We start from the raw sequence: 25,215 nt of genomic DNA on the forward strand, positions 1-25,215 counted from the left end.
CTGGACTGTGAGATGACTGCAGTAGTGAGGACCCCAGGTAACCTTGCACAGGGCTTTCTGTCCCTGCCCAGTGGCAGCTCTTAGCGCCTGGCTCCAGCAACTTAGTGCCTGATGATGCTTCGTACATCGGAGATGGTTTCTCGGTCAGAGAGAGTGCCAGTTAGCTGCAGGTGGGAACAGGGAGGTTTTCCCCTGGTGGCCTTCTCCTTATTTAGCTCGCAGAAGAGTTTGCAGTGGGGGAATGTTTAGGTGTTACGTAAATGGACAGGACATGCATTTCTCTGACTCGTCTCTCATTGGCCTCGTCAGAGTGAATTATGTCTGACTGCTTGGCAGTTAATTGGACGATCCTTCCCATTTCCTAAGCTGATAAGCCCCTCACTGTCTGCCTCAATCAGGCTTCTTTGTTTGAGAAGTTACTAATGCTGCAGAAGAAGAGAATAACAACTTTCCTATGTACTGTAACCAAGTGATGGGCTCTGATCGTTGAACTGCTGTGCTAGTCTGTGAAGATTCTCCATATTTCTTCAGCAGCGTCCTTTCATAAGAATCATTTGTACTGCAACTCCAGTGGGGGTTGGCAGGCAGTGAAAAGTAGGCACAGCTGGTGTATTTACTACCAGACTTGTCACTTCTTGAAAGAATTGTGTTCGTGTTTAAGGTATCCTGTGAGCAGCTTTGTTCTGGCAGATCCTGGTAGCTGTGCCTGTCGGGATCGGGACTCAGAAATGGCTCCCTTTTGTGACAGACCCTTCAGATGAGGACCGTCTTCCTGATGTGTCTGGACGGTGCCTAGCTAAGAGTGGGTGTTGCCAGAAGGTGAGTAATAAATGGTGATTAATCGTCTCTACTCTGTGGATGAGTTAGTATGAAAAAGCACTTGGCTAAGAGCTGTGATTCACCAAGCTCATCAGACTTAACCGTGCAGGAGAGTGTACTGTACCATCCCAAAGGCCTAATTCTTGTGTCTCTGATGGTGTTTCGTGTTGACTACCACAGATTTACTACATCTGACGCGGGAAAAAGCATGTCTCCTTTTGTATCCTGAGTCATGTGATATCCATATAACAGGTTGCAAATGAATGGAACTATATACTGAAAGTAGGCATCCTTTTGTTGGATTGTTTAGCAAAGGCATGATTACGAACCTTGCAGGTGTGCATCCTCGTGTTTGTGCCATTGAGTCTGTGATACAAATATACAAAAAAGATGCAAAGATACCAATCGGTGTGAAATTGTATGCTGAAGTTGAAAAGTCGTTTGATTCTGTGGGACCCCATTCATTCTTTACTGTCAAATCTGTAAATAAATAGAAAATGCAAAGCTGTAGTGATTGCTAAAATAGTTTCCATTCTGAGTTTTCATATTGATTTGAGCAATGCGTTGCAGCATCTGTTTGATCATAGTTACTTCTAAAGCCTTTTGAAAGCAGGATTAATCACAGAAAACTTCCTTCATCCCCCATCCTTTGGCTGTTTCTGGCAGCTTTCAGGGACCTGAGCACACAAAGGGAGTATTGGAGGATTTGGAGGAAACTGGAAGAACTGGGGATTTTTGTTCTTTCTTTTCTTCCTTTAAAAAAAAAAAAAAAAAAAAAGCACCAAAAAAACTAAAGCTTTCCAAGAGAGAGGATGTAAGAGTACGCAGAGAAAATAAATATTTGTGCATTGCATTGTGAACCTGCATTTGCAGGTACGCTTTGACCTCAGGAAGTGACCACCTGTTTACTTTCTGTTGTAACTAACTCTGCACTCTTTGCACTGTTGAGCCCCAGCACAGTAGTAGTGTAGCTGGAGGAAGAGAAGGGGATTCATGCAGCTGCCAGTGATGCTCAGTGATAATTCATCCATTGGGTCAAAGAAATGCAAGTACCACAGTGAGCTGAACATGGCGCCTGGTCAGCAGGGCAAGATCTTGTGGAGAGACTAAGAGAGACAGGAGTTTAGAATGATTGTATGTCCCACCAGTGGTGGTTGGGTCCCTGTCCCCTCCTGCCATGGACTTGTCATGGAGGTGGTGAGGAAAGAGCAGGAAGAGGTAACCCTGTCCTGAAAGAGATGAAAAGAAAAAGCTGGAAAACAAGTGGCTTCTTACCCAAAAATTCTTGGAAAGAAAGATGCTGTGTGTGTAGTACTTAATGCAAATTGCCCCCTCTGTGCACGGAAATGCAAACTGGCTCAGTGGCTTATCAGAGGGCAAGTCAGGATGCTGAAGTGCCATCGTTGCAGCAGTGAACTGAGAGAATTTGGGAGGCAGTCTAACTTCCTTAAAGAGTTATGGGAACAGCAGGGACAGAGAAGTTGAAAATACGTGTAGCTTCAAAATTAGGGCAACTTGAAAATGATTTAACTGTTGGGCCTGTAATGATCTGTGCTCATGAATGTATAGGACCTTAAGCACAGAAAGTATTGGGATGAGTCTGGAAAGGGTCCATGTGTAAGGAATGTAGTTATTCTGGCTTCTGAGATCGCTTTTTGTGTAGACAGCATGGAAAATGATTACAAAAACAAGTATTGCAAGACACTTAGTGAGATGGGAAACTGGAAGTGCTAAAGCTGTGTCTCTTAGAATGGAGTGATTGTGTGAGAAATGCAGCTTTTTTCTACTTTGCTTTTCAAGCAAACATTTTTTGACTTGTGAACAACCAGGAATAGAGTTTGTCCAGTGGATTTAAAGTCAGCAAATCCAGAAATGTGCTGAATATCTCTCTTGACTTCTGGGATGAAGGGCTAGGACAGCAACTGGACTTGAGGGAAACGGTATCCCTAATATTTGCCGGCATTTCCACCATTGTAGTTCAAGACTTCATTTCACATTTTGAGAGGATGTCAAGCTGTCAGCTTTCACTGGTTTGGGATGGGGGTGTCTGGGACTGACCAGACCAGTTTGTAGAGAGCTTAGTCAGCTTTCTAATTTCAAAGTATATATAAGTTTGGGACAGTAATGCTGCTAAGTTCCTCTGCAAGAAAGAAGCTGGGCTGCCACAAGTATTTTCTGTCAGAGATCACTGGGCATCTTTATTCTAAGCTTTGTTTTCACTTGCATGCAACCCTACTAAGCTTTAACCAGTTGTACTGGAACACCACATTTCAGGTGTTTAGCTTCAGGCCACATTTGTTTTGGTTGAAAGAAAAATAAGTAATAAAACTACTACGAATAATAATAAAAAAAACCAACGTTCAGCCATTTCTAAGTATGCAACTAAGGGAAAATAACTTCAGGTTTTAAATTCTTTTTCATGTCCTCTCTTTTCTTATTGGAATTAAAAACAAACCTACGCTACCCTAAAAAAAGGGGTGAGGGTGGGTGAGAGGTGAGTCTGACCATTTTTTCTAGTCCTCAAAGTTCTACCGCAGGAGTACTGAGATTTGGGAAGGGGGTGGAAGGTTGCAGGTACAGCTGTTGATGGAATAAGCTGGTGGAGGTGTCAGCAGCAGTGCTTACTCTGGCGTGTTCTGTTCTTGATGTCTGTCGCAATACGTGTGGGGAAAAAGCCTGCACATGATCTCATGAGAGCCAAGCATCCTCTTGTCCCTCTGACTCCAGACTGGAGTGAGCTGGATCAGCTCTGTGAACACATGAGTTGGCAAAGCAGTCCCACATCTTGATGTAGCAATTTAGCAGCCTTGTGTACCTGTGTATCTGTGTGCTGTTTCACTAGCAAACGACGTGGTGAATGCCCAAATATTTTGCCAAAGCTACGACACAGAGTTATTGAACTTCTGCGTGGGGTTTGCTGGTGTCAGACAAAAAAAGCTGTTCTGTTGGATGTATTGAACTTTGTATTTTAACTTTGTTCCGTGTGGAGTAAGGGTAGCTTGAAAGCTTCCTGGCAAGATTTGCATACCTTGCCAAACACACTTAAATTAAAACAAAGTCCCAGAAGTTCATAAATACCTGGGTACATAGTGCATGGTCCCCTTGCAAACCACAGCTTGCACAGGGACCTTAATAAGGCAGCGCCTGTTTGAAGCTCCTGTGGAAGCTAATGGGTCTCCTCAGTAGAAGGGGCCTATTAGTATCAATCCAAGACTGAGGTGTTGATTTGTAACGAGCCCTGAAGTGCGATTTGCAATGGCCTGCCTGCATCTCAGAGAGCTCATAATGCAAGAGAAAAGCAGAGGAAGGCTGCAGCACTGCTCACCTTCACTTCCATTCAGGGGAAGCTGCAGTAGCAGAAGGGAGCACACCACAGCTGGAGCTCCAGAGTGGGTGTTCCTGGGCTGTGTATGCAGAGAATGAGATATCAACAGTGCTGGGACTATAAAAATATGCATATGAAAACGAAATTAGAAGTTACTGCAAAGCTGCATTTGCAGGTACCATAGCAAGGACATTTCTTGAAACCAACTCTGAAAGGTTTTGCAGCAGAGGGTATTTCAGGACACTCCCTGACCTGTTTCATTTTCTTAAGTGTTACAATAGCCCCAGGTTTCCATCATTGAGGCTAACAATTAGTAAAACATTTCAGGATATATATATATATATATATTTATTTTTTTGCTTTGATGATACACAGTATGTATGTGTGGTGTGTTTTTAATATACACTTCAAAAAATAAGTCATTTTTTTGCTTGGTTGTGGAAGCAGAGACTGTGGAAATAGTGTTTTGTAAGGTCTTTAGCAAGACACTTGGCTGAGGATATTCATTCGTGTTAAGCACCAAGGAGCAATACTGAACAGCTCTGCTCTCTTCTGTCTTGAGAAGCTCATCAAAACGAAAGAAAAATCACTTTTATTGTTTGCTTCCCAAGAGAGAAAAGATGGAGTTAGAAAAGGGATTGAACAGGGATTTGTATTCCTTTTCTCACAGGCTCCCCTTTCCCCAAAACCCAGCACTCCTCCCCTGTGGTGCTGCCTGCACTATTACCGTGCTGCCAGTTTTAGGGGCGAATTTACATGGTCATTTTTTGAAAAGTGCTGCAGTCTCAATCTCTGGTACTCCACCAGGTGGAAGCAGATGTGTAGGATGTTTGTGTTTGTAAATCTGAGGTTGTGCGGAGTGGATTTCTGTGAGAGCAGCATCCATGGAAAGGGAAAGAGAGTGTCTTCCTTGGCGTGCTGCTGTCAATAAAGCAAAAGCTTGCAGTTAACCACCGGCTCGGTTCGTTGGTGGTTTTTGTCGATGCGGTAGGCTGGGTGACATTGCATTAGCCAATTCTGATGGATGGTTAGAGATCAGTTGCCTGGTTGTTCTGAGTGACAGTAGGGAGCAGGCCGTCAGGAGGGAGAATCGGATAGGAAGTGGTTTCTTAGAGCTGGTGTTGTGCTGGTGCTAACAGAAGTTCTGGTCTGCTAGCCACCAGCGCACTTCTCTGACCTGCTGGAGCACAGCTGTGGCTCATGCTGCACTGGTCCCTTCCTGCCGCCTTCCTGATAACCACCTTGCATCCGGGTGTATCACCGCTCATGCAAAAAATGGCAACTATTGGAGTCTGTAGGGGGTGGGCGGTGGCATCCCTTTGTATTCAGCCCTCGGGAGGCTTCCACTGTGAAGGCGTCTTTATCTAGAGAAGTGCTAATGTGCGCCTTCATTTGTTTCTGTTAAGGGACGGGTGGGGGTGGGTAGGGGGAGTCCACGCTCCAGCAGGAAGCTGTAGGTAGCTCCGGATTAATCTGAAAGCATCCCTTGGCCTGCAGTCATTTGGAAAGAGTCTGTGCTACCCTGGTTTGCATGCATACTGCTGCAAGTTCTTGGTCTGTTCCAGTACGGTTCTTATTGTTGTTTTCCTGCTGATGTGTTAAATTAACTAAAACTGCCTAAACTAAATTGGATAAAATTAATGTCACTGTGTGACTGATTGTGCTCCCGATAACTTAAGCTTCACATGCAGGGCAAAGCCTGGACAATAAGTTGTGTTGAATCATTGGCTTAAATCGTTTCCTCACTGACATGTGTGCTTCAAGCTCGGCTTAATTCTGAATGTGGTGCAGTAACAAATTGCCCAAAAGCTAAGCCTTCCCTTCCAGCTGTACTAGTGAAGGTATTTGCATTTTCAGCCCTGAGTTGCAAAACCCAGCCCTGTGTGTGTACTCTGTGCATGTTCAGACAAAAATAAAATGGAGAAAGAAAGAACTGAAGGAAACCATCAGTTAAGGCCCAGTGGGAACTGAGGGTCAGGATCACTGTGAATTAGTCAGTTCACCAGAGAATATGATAATACAGGGAAATGACAGAATTACAGTAAGATTTTCTTATTATAATTTTCATTAGTAGCAGAAACTTTAAAAATAAAAGGAGAGTGGGAGAAAGCATGGGAGCAGATGTGGACAGGAGGGGAAATCACAGGATCACAGAGTCATGGAGGTTGGAAGGGACCTCTGCAGATCGTGTAGTCCAACCCTCCTGCTACATGACCAAGTCCTGCTTGGAAATGTAGAGCGTGATGGTTCAGGAGAGCTGGTTCATTGTGTTTTGTCTTTAAAACTTCTTTCTGTCTTGAGGAGGAGAGACAGACACCAGCCGTGTGAAATCTGATTTCTTAATGCTGTTTTGGATAAAGCAAAATAATTCTTGTCCCTCCTCTTGCCTGGATGACTGAGAACTTAAGCAGGGAATGCTGCGCCTGCAGAAAAGTGACTGTAATCTTGGATCTGTAAGTGATACGCAGCCTTTGTTGTTATTTTTAATGAATTAAAGCAGTGCAGAAATCTGCACAGACAAACATTTGGTCCTCCTGTACCTCAGCGCAGTAACTATAATGCAGAAACAGCTGATAGTCACGTCTCCAGCCCTGCACAGCGTTATGACTTGCTACCTACATTCCATGTTTAGCTTTGAGCGATCGGATGGTGCAAGCAATGTGAGCTAGCAGTGCCTGAGGACACGCAGCCAGGCAGCATGTCCTTGCACCGTGCAGCTTTAGTTTCTTTTCTCCGCTTCTGTCCCATCCACTTACAGTGATGCACTGTGCAGTAAAGGCCACTCTCTGGAGGTGGTTAACTGCCGGAGCAGGAGCATGTGTGCCATTCCCACTGTGCTGCATGTTAAGGTTCCAAGGCTCCAAGGTTTGTAAATATTTTTTCTAAACTACCTGAGAACTCCAGGTGAGCAGTTTGCCCTGCTCACCATTCTGTAGCTCTGGTTGAGATGTGAAGTGTCACATGGTGGCAGCCTGTTCCAGTATTGTTACTGATGTAGCATAACGAAGCATGAGTTGTTTTTTGGGGGGGATAACTTCGTCTTTGTGCACTGGGACAGGGTCATTTACAGCTGCTCATGAACAAACAAAAATGTGGAAAATGCAGTTCAGATCAGCCCTGAGAACTCTGAGGGAGGCTGAGGGTGGAGATATTCAGGACTTTTGTTTGTTTTGTGCTTAGTACTGCACAAAAGGTACACCCAGTCCTTGATCTGGGAGAGATTGGATAGACAAGCAGTAAAATGACTGACAGACCGCCTGGGACTGCCCTTACTCTCTTGCTCCCCTCTTCCAGGGATGCCATAGAAGAGATGCAGTGCAGACATTTTAATTGTGGTCGTTTGTTTTATGGTGGACTTATTTTCACTGGGTAAATTGGAGAGCTGAACTGCAGGTAGAACTTGAGATGTTAAGGGAAGTTCTTTATGACAGAGGGGCTGCAAACGAGCTCCGAGCTGGAGGGAAGGGAGTGAGGGGAAGAGGGTGGAGGGACTCTGCAGATGGAACTGGCTGAGAGTTTGTTCCACGACATCTTTTCATCTTTCCCTGGTACTGCTGCACCGCAGGAATAGAGTTACAGACAACATTCTTGCTCAGGTCTCTCATCCTGCACTCAAATAGAGGGTGTAATTTGACGATGCTTCAGCTACCCTGTTTGAAGGCTGTTGGTGAAATATATTTGCGTGCACGTACAGAGAAAAAAAAAGAAAGAAAGAAAAAAAAGCCACCACACCACAAATCCTAAACCAGTGCGACCAATTCCATGATCCCAGATCACTACTAGGCACGAGGGAAAAGGGTACAGCAGGAGCTGAGGGGTTAAGCGAGGACTGGCTGTCCGTCCTTCTGAATGACAGCCATAGCTTACATCAGGTTAAATCAGTCTGTGCTCTGAAGACTGAGGCAAAGCAGAATGGATTAAAAACGGTTTTCCACATCCAGCCTTGAGGTTCCTTGCAGCTGTAGTTCTAAATCAGCTTGTGAGGGCACATGTATCGCTGTTCATCTCTCTTAGCAGCAAGATGGGGTGTGAGGCATCTTCTCCCAGGGCAGTTCTGGCAGTCAGCACTGGGTAAAGTTTTCCTTCCCTAGTACTTCTGTATCCACAAGTTCCACGAGTTGATTTTAGCCTGGGTTTGCCTGCTGTCCTTTTCCCCTGGTACGGGCTGAGGAGCAGCAAGGTCTGCTGTGCCACGCGGGAGCTATCTCATGCTGTGCTGGGCTGGCTGGCACAGGGCTTCTCGTTCAGCCAAGGTTATCTCTCTGCTGACCTTGTAGCAGAGCTCAGCCTCTCTGTGGCACGGTAACTGTGAACATGAGGGGCTTTCAAAGAGGCCACAAAGGCTGATTGTTCTTTCTTCCTTGTGTAAAAGCTGTAGTTCATTTGCATCCCCACTCTGAAGTAGGAAAGAAGGCGACACAGTCTTAAGTTCGAAGATTGTGAGGAAGTCCCATCAAAAGATTCTTATTTTCTAAAATCCACTGTGGAGACTTCCTAAACTCAACATGACAGGAGGCTGCCGTGCCACAGCTCGCCTTAGATGTCTGCTTTTCGTGCTGTACCTTGTTGGCTGTTTGCTCACAGAGCTCTGATAGCTTGCCGCAAGTGATACATGGCATCTGATTTCTTCTAGCTGCCGACTTTCCTACTGGAATGTCTTTGCCTTGGTTGTAATTGGTTCAGTTTACTGAACTAAATATGTTTGCATGCTTTTGGGATGAAGAGGGACTTCTGTTCGCTGTGTAACAGAATGAGGCGTGGGGATTAACAGGGGGGAGAGGGAGGAGTTGTGTGGGTTTTCTTTTTTTCCTGGAGGCATCAGGCTCCTCCTGTCGCAAGGGAGAGCATAGTACATCGAACCTAAAGACCTTTAAAGTACATGCTGAAATGGATGCTGGGAAGATACAGTACAGCGCTTGGGCACAACTCCAAGGCTCTCAAGGCAAGCAATATTTAAACAAGCTGAACAGCCCCTTTAGGCAAGCAGCAGGAAATCCAGTGCTGAGCTTTGTGTTGTTGCGTGGTCAGCAGAAGATAAAAGCTCAGGCTATGCAGCTGGGGTTCCCTCCTATCACTGGATGGCAAACTGTTAGGAAAAGATAAAAGGGCAGAAACAAATGGGGTCGTCTTATGGAAAAGCATTCCTTCATATTTTAAGCTGTCACAGTACTTTTAAATTTATGGTGCCTGAGTAGTCAGAACTTACACTGTCACTAGCAATGACAGTGTGTGCTGGAGCTTCTACATCAGCTGGCAGGTGAAAGGTGAATTCAGCCCTCGGTTTCACCGGAGATAAATGTTTAACGTGGGCAGGATGGAGATACGCATAGGTGCCTTGCTGCAAGCTGGAGCCTCCCACAGCCCTTCCAGGTCCCTCTTTTGGCAGCTTACCCCTCCATTGGGCACTATTTTAACAATGAGGAAAACAAATCTAACTGAATGAGATTACTATTTCAAGTCTTCTAATCACTATTTACTGTATTCCTTCCCTCCATCCCTCCTCCTTTTTCCTGCATCACAGCACGGGTGTCTTGGGAAAGAAAATGCTTCAGAGCATTTGTTACCAATTTAGCAGCAAGTACGTGCTCAAATTTGGGATTTCTGAGATCTGTGTGTGCCATATGTAGGCAAAACGTAACCTTTGTTAGTTCCAGTAGAAAGGAGCAAACACAAATTTGCTGTACTTTAGTGTTTCTTTAATCTAGTAAGACTTACATTTGTGCAGCCTTTTCGTTTTGGTAGGACAGTTAACTGTCCTCCCTGGGGTTCCTAATTGCTTATCATGGAGTAATCAGCCTCCTGGGTATATGAAGGGATGAAACACTGCCAAGATGGAGCCCCTGACTTCCCCCAGAAGTCTGATAACCCTCCCAACTACTGAACCCTTGTGGGAGCTTGCTTACTTTAAAGACCTTGTTATTTCAAACATTATCCCTGTTTTAGCAGGTTTAGGAAGTTTTATAGGGGTTTATTTACTTAGGAACCTCTGAACTTGTCAACTTCCATATTTTTAATGTCAGATCTGCATTGAATAATGTTTGGAGTTCATTGTGAAATATGCTGAACACGTTGCTGCTTCTTCTGTTTAAAAAAGTGTCTACCCCTATAGTCTCCGTGTCATTCAAGACCCTAATAGATGAGGGAAGGCCCCCTTTATGTCTTCAGCTGTCAGTAAGTCTGGCTGGCGAAATCTTCCAGCTTCAGAAACCCTCTTTGAAGTTCAAATGAACGAACAAGTGAAACAAATCTGGTGACTACCTTCTAGTTTTTGGTAGAATTACACTTCCACATTACCATGTGTGAAATGAGTGGGTAGGCTGAGGAACGTTTTTCACCTTACAATGAAAAATTATTTATTCAGCTGGTGGGGTTGTTTGGTTTCTTCTTTAGTTTCTCGTTTAAAATACACAGTTATCTCCTCCACAGGTGAGACTGCTGCTAATTCCTCGAATTCTTCCCCTGTACCTCTTAATATGTAAGATTTGAGCTCCAGAATGCTTATGAAACTTAGTGCAAAGCAGTAATGTCTGAACTGGTGAGGAAAAATAGCTCCTGCTATTTAGTATCTGAGTGGAAGTATGAATTGAAATTTTCTGTCATTGAGATGTTCTTTGCCCTTTACTTTCACTCGGAATTAAAATCTATTACATATGAAGTTTGGACTTTGGGTAGAAATACATTTTTTGCCTTTAAATTGTTGTATCCTATTCAAAGAACCACATCTGATGATCTTTTCTTCTTTTGTGTCTCTCTTAAAACTCCGTTGGTATTATTCACCTCTTGTTGTGGAGTAGATCCTAAGTGACCTCAACAGAATTAGTGCAAGTGTATACAAGGGCTGCTCAAGAGGTAATGCCTCCTGTTTGATGATGTAGGCCCGCAACATCAGAGGCAGATGTGGTCACATGGCAGTAGAGGCTGAACCTTCCCATCAGTATTCTGTTAAATGTTGTTGCCGTGTGACAGTTGTGAGCAGAGGGGCAGTCTGACAAAATGGCGTCTGACGTGGAAGTACGTAAGAAGCAAAGATGTGTTATCGAATTCCTCCTTGTGGGAAAAAAATGGCATTCATTGACAGTCATTGGTGCTTGCTGAATGTTGGTGGAGATCAATCAGTGGGAGTGAGCGCAGTGCTGAAGTGCACTACCCACTGCCTCAGTGGGGATGGAGACAGTCACCTCTACTGGTGCAGATGTTTACGAGTGTGGCATGCAGGCTCTTGTTTATTGCTGGTGAAAATGCAGAGGTAACAGTGGTGACTGTGTTGAAATACAGTGTTTTGTAGCTGAGGATGTGCCCTATCAAGCAGTGTTATTGTACTCTTCATATTGGTTGTAATTTACATGGAAAGAAATAGGAGGCACTACTTCTGGTGCAGCATACTGCCACAGTATGGACTGGCTTAAAACTGAAAAGCAAGGTGATTTCAGTCTTTGAAAGTAACTGTGTGGGTGTGTATGTATATATATGACTGAGAAGATGTTCACATGGGAACATCCCTCATGAAAATAAGTATGAATTTCGATATCATGGGTCCTGTTATAAGCCTTTAATGTCGCTTTGCTGTGTGTGCATATCTGAGATAGATTAGTCAAGGTTCCTCTTAGCAAACTGTTGCTATTCTGCTGCAGAAGTTGAGATGGCTGTGAGTGGATGCACAGGTCATTTTTGATCTGTTTTGTGTGTGTGTGTGCTTGGTTGTTTTGGGTTTTGCCAGAAACTGGAGTCGATAATCCTTATGGTTCCCTTCCAACTTGGGATAGTGTTCTGTATAGATTCTGTGTTTTCCGTTGTGGCTAACATTTGCAACTGCTGCACAATCGAGTTGAACTTTTCATAATTTGTACTACTTCGTTTGAGATTAATGTTTTGAGGTATGCGATATTATCTGTCAGAGGGAGTGAACAAAAGGAAATGAACGGCCCTTTTCATGCGTGAGTTGTGGAAAGAATTGTCTGTATCATCTGTTTGATGGCAATGTGTGAAGTAGTGGAACTGTTTTTTTGGAAGAGGAGGATGGTTTTGGACCAGCAGCAGACATTTTTGGCTGGAAGAACAGCAACTTGAAACTTCACTTACCGAAGAAACCTGCTCGCAGTTTTGTCCGTTTTCTTTTTTTCCCCTCCGCTTTCCTGAAATAAACTTCCTGCAATTCTTTGTGGTGTGCAGGTGTCCACTCCACTTTACTCAGAGTGACTTGAGCAGCCTGCCAGACGGCTGAGGGCTGCACCTAAAATTCTGCCTATGGGGCCGTGTGCTGTAGTGATGGTGACAGTTACAGTGGGTACCTTTTAAAACCTACAGGCTGCAGCATCTCCCATGGTCTGAACAACTGAGAACTGTGCTTCAGTAGGACTTCCCATAATAGAAAAACAGAAGGCTGCAGAGGCTGTAAGCTGCGGCCTAATCCTTGTGGCTGTTGTGCCGAGGAGCTTCAAAACTTGTCTGGATGGATCTGGAAGCTCGTTTCAGAGTAGAGGGTCAGTCTTGCTAGTATTTGCAGTCATTAACATTGGTGGATGTTTGTTCGTTTACTTGTGTTTTTCTCTGAGCGTGTAAGAGGATTGTGGCCTTGCCACCAGAATGCTCCTGTTCAGGGAACTTAAGACTGTTCCCGCTGACGAGCTTTGAAGATCAGCAGGCGTTTCCTCATGGTTTACTGCATTGTTGGAGGAGCCCATTGCTGCAGAAGTCTTCAGGCCTGTCCGCCCGACTCTAGGCATTCCTCACCCCACCAGCACGTGGATTATGCTGTTTGCAGACTGTCTAAGCTCCATGATGACCTCCCTGGATTCCTCATGAGCTTTTGCAAGGCCAGGCCTGTGTACTTTGTAAAATCTTTCTAAAATCCTTTTGAAATGCCTGCTAGGCTTTTAAAGTCCCAGAGCAAAAACTATGTGGCAAGGAACGTAGAAGATCAGCAGCTGGATGTGGTTGTGGATTGAAGGGGATTTGTGTTTGTGTGAATGTAGGCAGTTCTTAGTTTTGAATGCATCTTTTTCAGGTCAGATGGAGAGAGGCCTTTTCTAAGGGAGCTTCTTGTACTCATCTGATAAAGGAAAGACATTGCAGAACTGGATTCCTGTGCTCTTTTTTAGCATATGTGTTGCAGTCTATGAAAATTAAGAGATGCTGTTTCGTTTTGTCAGTGTGCAGGAAACACCTCCCACAGGTTAGTTTCGGTGTATTTATTTCAAAATAGAAAGAAAACTCATACTGAAGAGTGCTATTGACAAGTAGCATTGTTGATTAAAATTCCCCTGGTGGCTCTTCTGTGTGGGTCTCAGCTTGGGGATGCTTTGCCTGTTTGCCAGCACCATCTACCGCTGTAATTAATTTACCTAACACAAACAAAAAACAAACACTGGCTTTCAGAATGCAGAGCTCTCCAGACAATGCTGAAGGAAGGCTATCTGCCCAGCTGCTGTAAGCCAGTGTGAGTGCTCACAAGGCTGCAGCAACTTGTTCATCAGCAGCGGGGGAGATGCGTTTTTCTCAAGGCCGGGTTATTCCTTCACCATGAGGAAGCGATAAACTCCAGTTTGAGAGATTTGTGGTACTCCAGCATCTATGGCAAATATCTGATTAGAACGCTCCATGTAAATTTGAACAGCTAGCTTGTTATCTCTTAGTTCTGGTTCAGAACTATAGGAGAATGGCAATTGATGGTCATCTAAATTTAGTATCACGTGGAGATGACATAGGTGGTGCATATCTGTTTCTGGTCATTAGCAGACTGTACGAGTTGGTTGACTTGACTGTTGTGCCTTGTGCAGTGCGGGCAGGATTGTGGCTTTGGCTTGTGGGTCTGTGTGAGGTCTGCCTGGTGTGGAGATACGAGCATGAAGCAGTGCTGCAGGTTATCTTGCTCACAAAAGGCTGTGCAGCTGTTTTGGATGTTGTACTGGAAGTTGACGTTAAGAGTGCCTTTTAAGGTGGACAGAAGAGTGAGCGTTGCGCAGAGTATTTCAGAATCCCTTTTCTCCAGCACTTCTCTCTTTCCTCCCTGTGGCATGCAGTTCCCTCTCCTACAACGTCAAGCTAAAACTCTCTAAAAATCTCTTACTGTGTGTGTGTTTCTGAACATTTTAAATTGACCTACGGATGTGTTGTTTATTTGTTTGGAGAGTGTGATAGAGGGAATAATTCTCATGCTGACCAGAAACAGAAGACGGGAAGATAAGGATGTTAACAAGGTGGAGTAGAAAAGGAGGTGTTTGTTTAGAAGAAGCCTGGTCTCCAAAGCCTGCAGAGCAGAGGAACCCTGCTGATAACACAGATGAAATAGTCTGCCTCTTTCCTAACTTTAGAGGAATGGAGCTTTGTAATAAATGGCTGCCATGTGGCAGCTGTCTCCCAGCTTCGTGAGCCTGGCAGTAGTTAATCCTGTCAGCAAGTCATGCTCCCTGGAAAAGAGCAGCCAGGGGAGCTGCAGACTCTTGAATCATTCTCCCTGCAGAACATTGGCGTGTTGAATCCCTTTCTGCTTAAAATGAGTTTGGTAATTTGGTGGAGACCCTCATCTTTAAGTAGCACTGGAGTACAGCTGCGTTGGCTTTTAAAGAAAATGTTAGAGGCGCGTCGAGATGTGATTTTTTTTTCCCACTTCAGGAAAAAAAAAAAGCCATTTTTGTTTGGGAGGATATGTGTTCCTGGCTATAAAACATGCTGTTTTGTAAAGATGGGATGCTCTGTGTTGATATTGCCATGCATTAAGAAGTTACAGGTTGAGCATCTGGGATCATGAATATCCTCAAGAGCCTGAGACTTTAAAATATAAAAACACTTACCTTAATTTTCTTTTTTGTTTTGTCGAGCATCTAAAGTTTCTACCCTTTCTACACAACTAGAACTTTCACTGAAAATAAATCAGTGATTCTTGTGCAGTAATGTAATACCATCGTATTTTCACAAGGCTCGTGATAAAGTCTTAATGGCTGACACCACCACCACCACCAGGAGAAGAGTTTTAGTAACTGTCATTTATTTTTTTGTGCATTGCATTGCATTGCTGCACTATCCTGTGAGGTGTGCAGTACTTGGTCGTGCTGCCTGGTAGGGTGCTGCGCGCAGACGGCGCTGCCATCACCTGCAAAGGATGCCCTCATCTGGGGCTCTACAGCGTGCAAACCAGTGCTGTCTCCTTTGGTGAGTGAAGCACTCTTTAAATGCATCTCTGGAGGAAGAGGATCACAGGCAGCATGGCACGCAAGATGCGGGGCCCTAGCACAGGAGATTTTCTGTCTTCCTCTGCCTGCTTCATCCTGCCTCTCAGTAATCCCTTCCAAACCTGTCCTGCTGCATGCATGCAGCTCAAGCTATGTGTGAAGAACAAGCAAAAGGCAGCAAAATGCTTGCTCGTTTCTCCCATCCCATCCTCCAGAGATTTGCCTGGGACCTTTGCCCACAGCCCTGAGTCTGGAGCTGCCCTGGGCCAAGCTGCAGAGTTGCAGGCCCCCCTCCTGACCCAACAGCTGCAGGCACCGATTGCCAGCGAGCGGCACAGCCGCATAGCTTCATGGCTTTTCTTCCTCTCACTGCTGTTGTTCCTTCTTGTTTCCACGATGCAGCGAGGAAGAACAACCAGACTGATTGTCTTCCTGCAGGGTGGGTGCCTGGGCATCTGCACAGCCAGTTGGTAAGGCATAGAAGCCCCTGTTTTTTAAGTGACACCGGGGGCTATTGATTGCAGGCTCGAGCTGTGCTGCTGCTGCACAGATGCTTGCTCTTGGCCCACCTTAAAAGGAGAAGATATCCCTTGGTTCAGACAGGCTGTGTATTGCTGGGGATGCCAGCATCTCCCGGCAGAACCGAGTGTCCCACTTCACCCACACTGCATCCTGCAGCCTTTTCTTCTCCAGAGCTGAAAAAGACACTGCAGCTTGCCTTGGCTGGAGAGGAAGTGGCTTTTCTTCTCTCTCATACTGAAATGTTTTCCGTCTGTGTTTTCCCAAGTGCAGTTTGTCTCAGGCTCTGGGACAGGCATCGCATTCCCTCAGTGCAGTGCTCACTTAGCCGCCTAGGTGATGGCACATCAATGGATAGCTTTTTTTTCTTTCCTTCCTCCAAGGTATTAAATTCTCTGGGTTTGTGATTCTTCCCCTCGGCGCAAGGCAGAAAATTGAAAGAAACCACAGGGCTTTCTACTTGCTGTGTTTCACATTGTTTCCTCTCTTTACCTCCCTTGCCCCTCTGAGGCAGCAGCAGCAGTGAGGTTTTGCTTCCCTAGGAGCTGCAGCGGGGGCTCAGGCCCAGCTCCCACCTCAGCAGGGAGCCTTCAGGGCTGGGCTGTGCAGCTCTGCGGCCCCTGGCTCTGAGGAACGTGGTCCTGGACTCTGAGGCTCTCCCACACCGTGTGCCACAGTGTCCCTTCACACAGCAGTATGTGGCCAGTCCCAGTCTGAGGGAAAGCCTCAGCAGCCAGGCTGTTGGAAAAGGCTCATCCATCTGGGGAGAGACCCCATGCCCCGACGAGGCATGCCACTGTCCCGTAGTCTGCCAGCCCAGGGGGACACGGAGAGACTTTCTCGGGTCGCCACTTCATTTAAGGCAAATAAACTGGAATAGAAGCCAAGAAACACATCAACTTCCTGGAACTCTGCGAGCCGTCCACACAGCTGTCCTAGCTTGCCGAACACATGCAAAGCAGAGCTTATAAGGACAGACAGTATTGCTTTTGTGTCCCTCCTCGGCACACGGGGAGGGAGCAGGGGCAAGGCGCACTGGGTAATGCTGAACCTCTGTCTTGATCAATGTGCCCCCTTTTGCCAGAATGAGCTGGGGGGACCGGATACCTTCCCCAGAAACCTCCTGCACCCTGATGGCTGCAGGGGGAGCTGGCAAGATGAGGATGGAGGGGAGTTTGTATGTGGAGGGATATGTGCTTAGAACTGCTGGCTTTTACTTTGCTGTTTTCCCAGCTTCATTTTTTCACATGTGTCTCAAATCAGCTCTTGCGGCCCCAGGTTCATTTAACTATCTTGAAATCTCAGTGTTCCTTTTTGTCTGAACACGTTCTTGAGACTGACTGCAGTTTGGTGACAAAGGCTTCCTGGAGGGCCAGGTGCTAACCCACAAGCTGATAGGAGGGATGAGGATGAGGAACAGCTTTTAGATAGATCTCTGATATGAGGGAGGAGGGATGAGGTTAGAAAATCTCAATATTCATCAAGAGCTGGTCAGTTGTGTGATGTTGCTGTCCTGGGAGCAGTGATGCCAGGTGGGAGCTCAGCTTGGACCAGACCTTCAGATGTGCAAAGCGTGTTGGTAGTGAATAAGGCTTTCCCATCAGGGGATGGGGCTGTTAGATTTTGGTTTCGCTCTCAGCAATGCAGCAGTGTGTGCTTTGCTTCTCCTTTCTAGCCTAGCGAGACCGCAGGCTGCTGTGGTCCCCACTGCAAGCAGGAACAGATGGGAGTGTGCTTGCTCTTCAAGTTAGCAAACTGCAGGGCCAAGAAGACAGGTGTGAATGGATCTTACGTTAACACTGCCTGTTTTCTCCTTGTGTTGCTGTAAGCTCATTGAACAATGCAGGAAAATTCCATCCAGGAAGCCCCTGCTTTTCCAGCACAGCATCTCACTGTTACATGAGTACAGCTTCCTCATTTTCCCTGTGACTTATCAGCATCGAACCAGGGCATCATGGTGATTCAGAGTTGTAGTTTGCTTAAGGCAGTAGCAAAGTTCAAATTCCGGGATCTTTTATGGAGAGATGTTTTTGGTCATCCAAGCCAAAGTCCTGAGGACCACTAATGGTCCATAGATCATGGGAACACAGATTTCAAAACTCACAGAAAAATTGAATGCACCCACATATCCCGCCACGTCCACAAGGGAATAAAACTGAAGAATTAAACAACTTTGAGTGTTCAGAATCTAGGCTGTTAGGTGTGTTACCAAAAGTGCACCGAGTATTCCATAAATGCAGAGCTCTTCTTGTTCTTATTTGCCCTGCCCTGCCCCTAAAGCAGGTGGTGCTCCCCAGCTCTTCTTTAAGGCATGGCGGTGAGTGTGTGCTTCACTTGTTTCATCGTCTGTGTGTATCTGTTGGTGTGTGTGTTAAATTAGAAGCAGCATCTGGATGTGGTGGATCTGTAGAATTCTTTTGCAGAATAAAATATTGCGCACATACTAGCACGGGTAAAACAGCTGTATCCGTAAGAACCCCAAGAAGTCATCACAAGATGAGTGGTCTGTCTTCTAGTGCCCAGAGAGTGCATGTCCTGAGGTGCTGCTCCTTTGGTTTGGTGTCTGAGGTTTTGTTTGTTGTTGGGTTTTGGTGTTTTTTGGTGTTTTTTTTTTTTTTTCTTTGTTTTGTTTTTTTTTTTAACCCCAGAAGGAAATTTGAGTTAGAGGTACAAGTTCAAAAGCTTTGGGGTAGTATCCTTATTGCCTTCTTTTTCTGGATGCTTAGCAAACAACCGACCAGCAGCTATTCCCATGCCACTGTTTTTTTTTTATGCTTGTCTTCCTTTCCCCATAGGCTGCTCTGTACTGGTGCTCCAGCAGTGGTGACAGTGAGGTGACGCTGCCAATATATTTCTCTACCGCTGTGGTGCCGAGTCAGCACCAACACTTCAGTAGCAAGGGCACAGTTGATATTAAAAAGGTCAGTTGGGAAAACTTTTTTCTTTTGGTTTTCCTTTGCCTCGAGGCAGTGGCTTTCAATAGTATTAACCCCTTTTTCTTCCCACACAACGTGTTTTCATCCTCTTTCCTTCCTGACAGCTTTGAAGCCAAAAAGTAGTTTGTGTGGCTGTGCGTATCTCCTGGGGTGGGAGTGAGCCTTTGTGCTTGGGAGAATCGCTGTGTGCTCTGGGAAGGAAATCTGCTCCTCTGGTGGGAGCTCAGTACAAGACCAGTGCATCAGAAACATTTCTGAAAGTGGTGTAGTGATTCTTAGGTATTATAATCTCAAGGGTAAACCATAAACTTTTGTTTATTCAAATGCAGTCTCTCTCTTTGAAGTTCTGTTCGTGTCTAAATTTGTATACTAGGAAGGTCTGGCCTTCATTTAAATTATCCTTCAATATTTTTTTCTGCCACTGAGAAAAACAAAAAAACAAAACAAAACCCACCACCACCAACAACAAAAAAAACCAGTGGGAAAGCTCTGAGTAAAGATAATAGCGTTGCTAAGATGGAAATGATGAAGAAGGCTCAGGATTCCTGTTTGGGCCTCACAGGAAAACATGGTTTGAAATGCATGTGTGTGGGGGGTGCATTCCTAAAGCCATCATTTGTTTCCCCTGTTTCTGTTCCTCCCACTGTGTTCTGTGCTGTGTACTACGGCATGTTTAATGAAACTAATAAAAGTATCTGGCTGAGAGTGTTAATCTTTCTCTGGCCCAATTAGTGCATGGCTTCCAATTTAACATTGATGTGAACATTTTTTTTTAAGGCAGAACAATGAGTAACTTTGTGCTGCACACCAGGTTTTCCCCCTCCTTGCCTGTATTGTGTGTTTCTTCCTACCTATTCCAAAGGGAGAGTTCCTGAGCAGGGATGGGAGCAAACTGGAGCAGGGACTGGTACCAGCTCCAGGCTAGTGTGGCCACCTCTCACTGGCACATCAAGTGACCATGACTCTGAAGTCTCATCATCTCTTCTCCTTTCTTCTTCCTTCCCCTGTGGCCTGTGCTGGCCTCTGTTCTCCTTTTTCCTTCATCTGTGATGCTCATTGCTAGAAGGAGAAACAGCTGAAACAGTTGACAGTGGTCTTTAAAGAAAAAAAATTAAATATAAACAAGTACACATAAGCAGAGGGGGGAAGTAGCTGCTGATGGACTCAGCTTTAGCATGCAGTGGAGTCACACTGTATCCCAGAGGAGGAAATAGGTCTAGCAAGTGTCTTCCTGTACAGACTGAATGGGAAGCAACAAGGCTTTTTTTTTTTTTTTTTTTTTTTTTGAGCCCACTGTTTCTCAGCATGTGCGGCATCAGGGTGGGCCTCCAGCAGGAGGAGGAGCTCAAGGCCCCACAGCCTTCTGTGTGGGATTGCAGCTTCCCAGTTTCATGGCTTCAGAAACATCACCAAGTGGAGGGAGCCAGGTCTCTTTCTGCGACCATGGAAAGAAGGCTGTTGGGACTTTGTTTTGTCTGTTGCCCCTCACGTGTATCCCCTCTGCTTTCATAAGACTGCGATGCTGGGGGAGGGTCTCCAGAATAGATGACTTGAATGCTTGTGCCTAGTTCCCTGTTTGCAACCTGAGGCCATGCTGTTTGCCAGCCTCTTTCCTGTTTGTATCTCTTTCCTGGAGGTCTTTGTTCTCTTCTGGGGAAAGGGAGGAAGGAGGCTCCATTGGTGGTGACCTCCAAGCTGGGGTGTTGTAGACTCCTGAGGGCAGGGCCTCAGGGCATCCCTGCTGATCGCTGCCTGTATGACTCCCTGGATCTCAGAGGTGCTGTGGAAAAAAACATTTCCTTGTCCTCTGTGATGCATTTCTTAAAAAAAAAAAAAAAAAAAAAAAAGCTGCAAGAGAAACCTCTCAGTATTCTCTTGCCTGAAGGCTTTCTGCCATGGGTTTTCCCACAGGAAGGAGTGATTTGGCCCAGTATCCTTATTGTTTCTATATCCTATTGCAAATAGAAAGTTATGCTTCTGAAATCAGTGCATCCTGCTCATGTGGTTATCTTTGTTTAAGTGGTGCATTTTTGCTTCGTGCAAGAAAATGGAAAATACATATGTGAATAAAAGCATGTGACAATAATCCTATTTTTGCACATTCTGAATTTAAGTCTTTCACCTGCTTAAAGTTAAGAAGTGTTGAATCTTCAGAGTTACGCTGTAGAGTAACTTTTTCCAGGACATAACAGTGGTAACAGTAATGTTACAGGTATTGACTGAAAGAGGAAAGGATGAGTCTACTTGAGAAGGAGGAGTTGGTTTTTGTTGATTTGTTTGCTTGCTTGTTTTTATGTAGAAAAGCACTTATTTGCATTGTTTTAATAGTAACCCTTCTAAATAATACAAACTGGTCATTGTTCTTAGTGGTACTAAGCAGATACAGCAAGCAACTTGGAAGTGACTCTTTAGTAGTTCTCTTCAAGATTAAATCACTTATTTTCTTTTTAACTACTTATGTGGTAAAAAGAAGCGACTGTGTTACTCTTAAACGACTTCTTTTAAAGACCCTATCAAGTAAGCAGCTCTTTTGTTCAAGAAAGGAGGAGGATGGATGCTTGGCCTCTTGAATCAAGCCGTCCCTGTCATCACAGGGAATGCTAGTGTTTTGCTTAGCAGAAAAGCATACAAAAATAACATTAGAAGCGTTATCTTGAATTGTCAGGACAGCATCAAAATAGTCTTGCTTTCTGAAGATTCAGACTGAAAATGGTGTTTGAAGAAGCTGATTTTATCTGGAGCCTTAGACTGTGGCCTCAGTCAGGTCACACATGTTTCATCTCTAGACTGTGCTGGCTCATGGTGTCAAACCGCTGGTGTGCTGCTCTTGAGAGGGACAGCAGTTTGACTTGGGGAGCTTGAGTCTGCTGCTTTTCCTTGTGCTGAGTAAAACAAGGAACCGCATGACACAAGTGAAGAGGGCAAAAGCTGGGCTCTTTGTCTGCCTTTCGTTGTGCACTTCAGAATGTCAGTAGTTGGGATACCATCATTTCTTGTTTGCATGCACTGTTCAAAAAGCATTTGAAGATACATTTTGTGATTGATTTGCATGTCATCCTTGAGAATTTGTTATTTAAAAGGAAGAAACCCCATTAACCACAAATTGACAGTGATGGCCTCTGCTTTCTGAAAAAAGGAAAATCTGCATTAAATCTGCTGGATGCGATTTGGAAGCCTGAGGTGATCAAATGTCCAGAGTGTGTTAATTTTCAAATTGAGGTTATAAGAGCGTGCTTCTCCAATAAAAAGGTATCGATATTTACAGCGTTATGAATCATCTTCTTCAGAGGCTACGACCGCGGGTGCCGTGAAGAGAGAACTCCTCTCTTTGTTAGGTGTTGATGATTCACCACCACCTCTGTCAGTGTTGTTCAACTGCACTGTCATTCCCTGGCCAGAGCAGGCATCCCTCCTGAAACCCCAAGGATCACATGATAAGGTTGTGGTCTTAGAAAAGGGTGTGGAGAAATTCTGTCAGCAGATATGGTGGTTGCTTGTCTTCTGTTCATCTGAAAGCCTTGGGCAGTGGGTGTAAGGAATGTGCCAAATGGCCCCAGAAACCTCAGTAGTCATTTCTGCACTGCTGGAAGGAAGAAGGTTGCCCTGAATTCATCTATCGGTGTAAACATTAATCCTCCAGGAAGAGAAGTTGGGGGGTGGGATGGTTGTGAGTGAAACTGAATGACTTACTGAATCTTCAGCAGCTGAGTACTCTTCCATCTTCTTTACCATTGTGTCATGACTGTAAGTGGCACGCTGGCTTGCTCAGTCCTTTGTTCCCTCCTCCTTTTTTTTGTGGTTAAATACTGGGGACCAAGCTGAGTAAGGGTTTCATTGCTTTGTTTGTTCAGGTTTCACTGCTGGCAGCAGCAGCAGCAGCAGCATCTCCCACCCCTGTGCCAGGGCTTGACTGCATTAACTCTGTTGATGTGCTTCCACCATCAAACCTACATACGCACCAATAGTGCTCTCAAAAAAAAAAAAAAAAAGGAACTGTAGTCTCTGATAAAACAGCTTCCAGCAAAACTTATCTCTTTCTCTTTTTTCCATCTCCCTCACATAGTGCTAGAGGGTGCTACTGAAGAAGAGGCTGAAGAGCCTGATGCTACTAAACCTACTACACTAAGTGAGGAGACCAGCAAGCAAGACGAGAGCGTCAGTCAATCAGGGGATAGCAATGAAGGTAACTGGTCTGACTAGCTTTGAGTGACTCTTTAATTTGGGGCATTGATTAAAGCTTGTCGAAATATTTCTTACCCAATCCATAACCCTTATCTGTGTGAAGGGTATAATATACATTGAGCAGAGGCATTGGTGCATGCATTTCTTTGCTCATCCCTTTGTCTGCGTGAAGTATATAAAATACACTGAGCAGAAGCATGGGCACATAAATACTCAGCTACCACTGGAGGCTTCCAAACTAAGATTTTCTTGGCTCCAGGTAACTTGGCAGCACATTTCTTAGCCTCAAAAAGCACCTGTTTGTAGTGCTCAAACTTATCTTCCAAAGGCAGTATTATACAGAGATCAAATGTTCACAGGCAGACATGTTTCTCCTTGTTCACCCTCACATCCTTTTGTGTTAGAATGACTCACACACACATGAAGCTTCTAGGCTGTCCGTCTGAGATGACAGAGTTACAGGCTTGCAGGGTGTTCTTACTTGGTTGGCAGAATCTTTTTTGGAGTAAGGAATGTTTAGTTTGAAAGCATTTTCCTTTTTAACTTCTTAAGGGGAAAGTGGAGGACCTTACCTATGTGTTTGACAAACTGTGTGCAGAATGTGATGGAGAAATCTGAATCTGAACAGCTTTGTCTGCAGGGCAGCGTTAGTCATGGCTGTAACATATACTCTATGGACTGATATGAGTTGGTAGAACAAAAAGGAAAAAAAATTGTATCGCTGCCAGCTGTGACTGTAAAAATGTGTATTAGGGGATTTGAAGTTGGATTTTTTTCAAATTTAGCTTTTTACTTCTACAGAGCTGACTTAAGCTATGCTAGGCAGAGAAACCAGTATACCATGCTGTATTACTAATGCCTCAGTTGTGCAGTTCTGCTTAAAGTACATGCTTGCTTGGATGGTGGCATTTGCCAGAGCATTCATTCATCAGTACTGCTCTGATAGTTCGTTGTGATTGCAAGGTAACTGCAATTAAGTCCAGATAACCTGAGTGTTCTTTAAGAAGAAATCTGCACCTTGTCCTGCACAGTCCAATAGGGGAAACTTTCACTATTACAAGAAAAACTTCAATTATTATGAACTGTTGTCCATGAAATCAGACAGTGTGATGTGAGTTGCAGGCAGCTGAAAATACCTTGGGGTTTCCTTTGTTTTGATTTGGGTTTGGGTTTTTTTGGTTTAATTTTGAAGATGGCCTAGCAACTCTTATGTGTGTTTTTTTCTTTTTAATTCCAGAGAAGCAGCTGGAAACTTTAAACAGTTACAGGGTGTCACCAAGTTCACCGAACAGTTCCGACGGAGCAGACTTGTCCTCCATTGATGCCATGATGTCAGCAGTGATGAATGTGGGGAAGATAGCTGAAAATGGGGGGAGCTCTCAGACTGTCAAATCTCCCTCGAAGTCTCCTGCACCAAATCGGATTGGTAGGAGGAACCAGGTTTGTAAACCCAAGTACGGGGAGATGATGGGAAGTCGAACAGCTGCATGGGAAATGATAAGGTGTAGTTATGTCTCATTGGTGGTTTTGTCTTTTTGTTCACTCAATGAGTTTGTTTAGCCTCTGTCATTGCTTCTTTATGCACATTTCCTGATGGGCCTTCAGAACTTAACTTTGAGAAACTGGGGATGGAAGGGCTCTGCTTGCTTGGGCTCACGTCATGCAGTGATGATCTACCAGCTGACACCAGCAGTGGCAAAATCAAAATTACCACTTCTTTCCTGCTACGTGTTCTGGCATTTCCATGACTTGTTGAAAGGGACAGTTTGTTTCATTAACCTAGGAGAAAAGAAGTATCCGGAACTGAAGTAGTTCAGTGAGGGATGGCCTGGCAGGAAGGTTTGACAGGGGGCTGTGGGGCTTAGCTCAGTTGTTGAGAGGGTCCCTTCATCAGATATTGCTCCTGCAGAAGATCTGTGTGATTTAAGGTTAGAGGTGGTGCTAGAACAAAACGTCCATGAAGGCACTCGGCTCTCACAGTTGTACTGTAAGGTGCTTTTATTTTTTGTTAATGAAGGTGTGAAGAACTGTTGCAGAATGTTTTGTATAAATCTTGCAAGAAAATCTATGTAGCTTTTATGAGGCTTTTTCCATTTACCAGTTGATGGCACCATTTGATAGCTGTATTGATCTGGAGAAGCGAGAGAGCCAGTTCAGACTGTGATTATTAGATATCCACGTTTCTCTTCCTGCTGAGTTAAGCCTTACTAAGGAAGGTATTGCAGAACAGAAGTACCCCAGATCCCTGTGTCCATTTGAGTTGAGC

General features: G+C 44.8%; 1 protein-coding gene across 2 annotated transcripts in view; it reads left to right on the plus strand.

The window, feature by feature from the left end:
• Positions 1–25,215, plus strand: part of RREB1 (ras responsive element binding protein 1) — a 116,862-nt gene that overhangs the window by 30,828 nt on the left and 60,819 nt on the right. For both annotated transcript variants that reach the window (XM_065753411.1, XM_065753410.1), the window contains exons 2-3: positions 22,831–22,950; positions 24,187–24,389. In XM_065753411.1, coding sequence (XP_065609483.1) covers positions 22,831–22,950; positions 24,187–24,389 — 323 coding nt within the window. The remainder of the gene's footprint in view (positions 1–22,830; positions 22,951–24,186; positions 24,390–25,215) is intronic.

Source organism: Cyrtonyx montezumae, unplaced genomic scaffold, assembly GCF_038088225.1.
Source record: "Cyrtonyx montezumae isolate F1298 unplaced genomic scaffold, pur_monq_1.0 scaffold_8, whole genome shotgun sequence".
Classification (NCBI taxonomy): domain Eukaryota; kingdom Metazoa; phylum Chordata; class Aves; order Galliformes; family Odontophoridae; genus Cyrtonyx; species Cyrtonyx montezumae.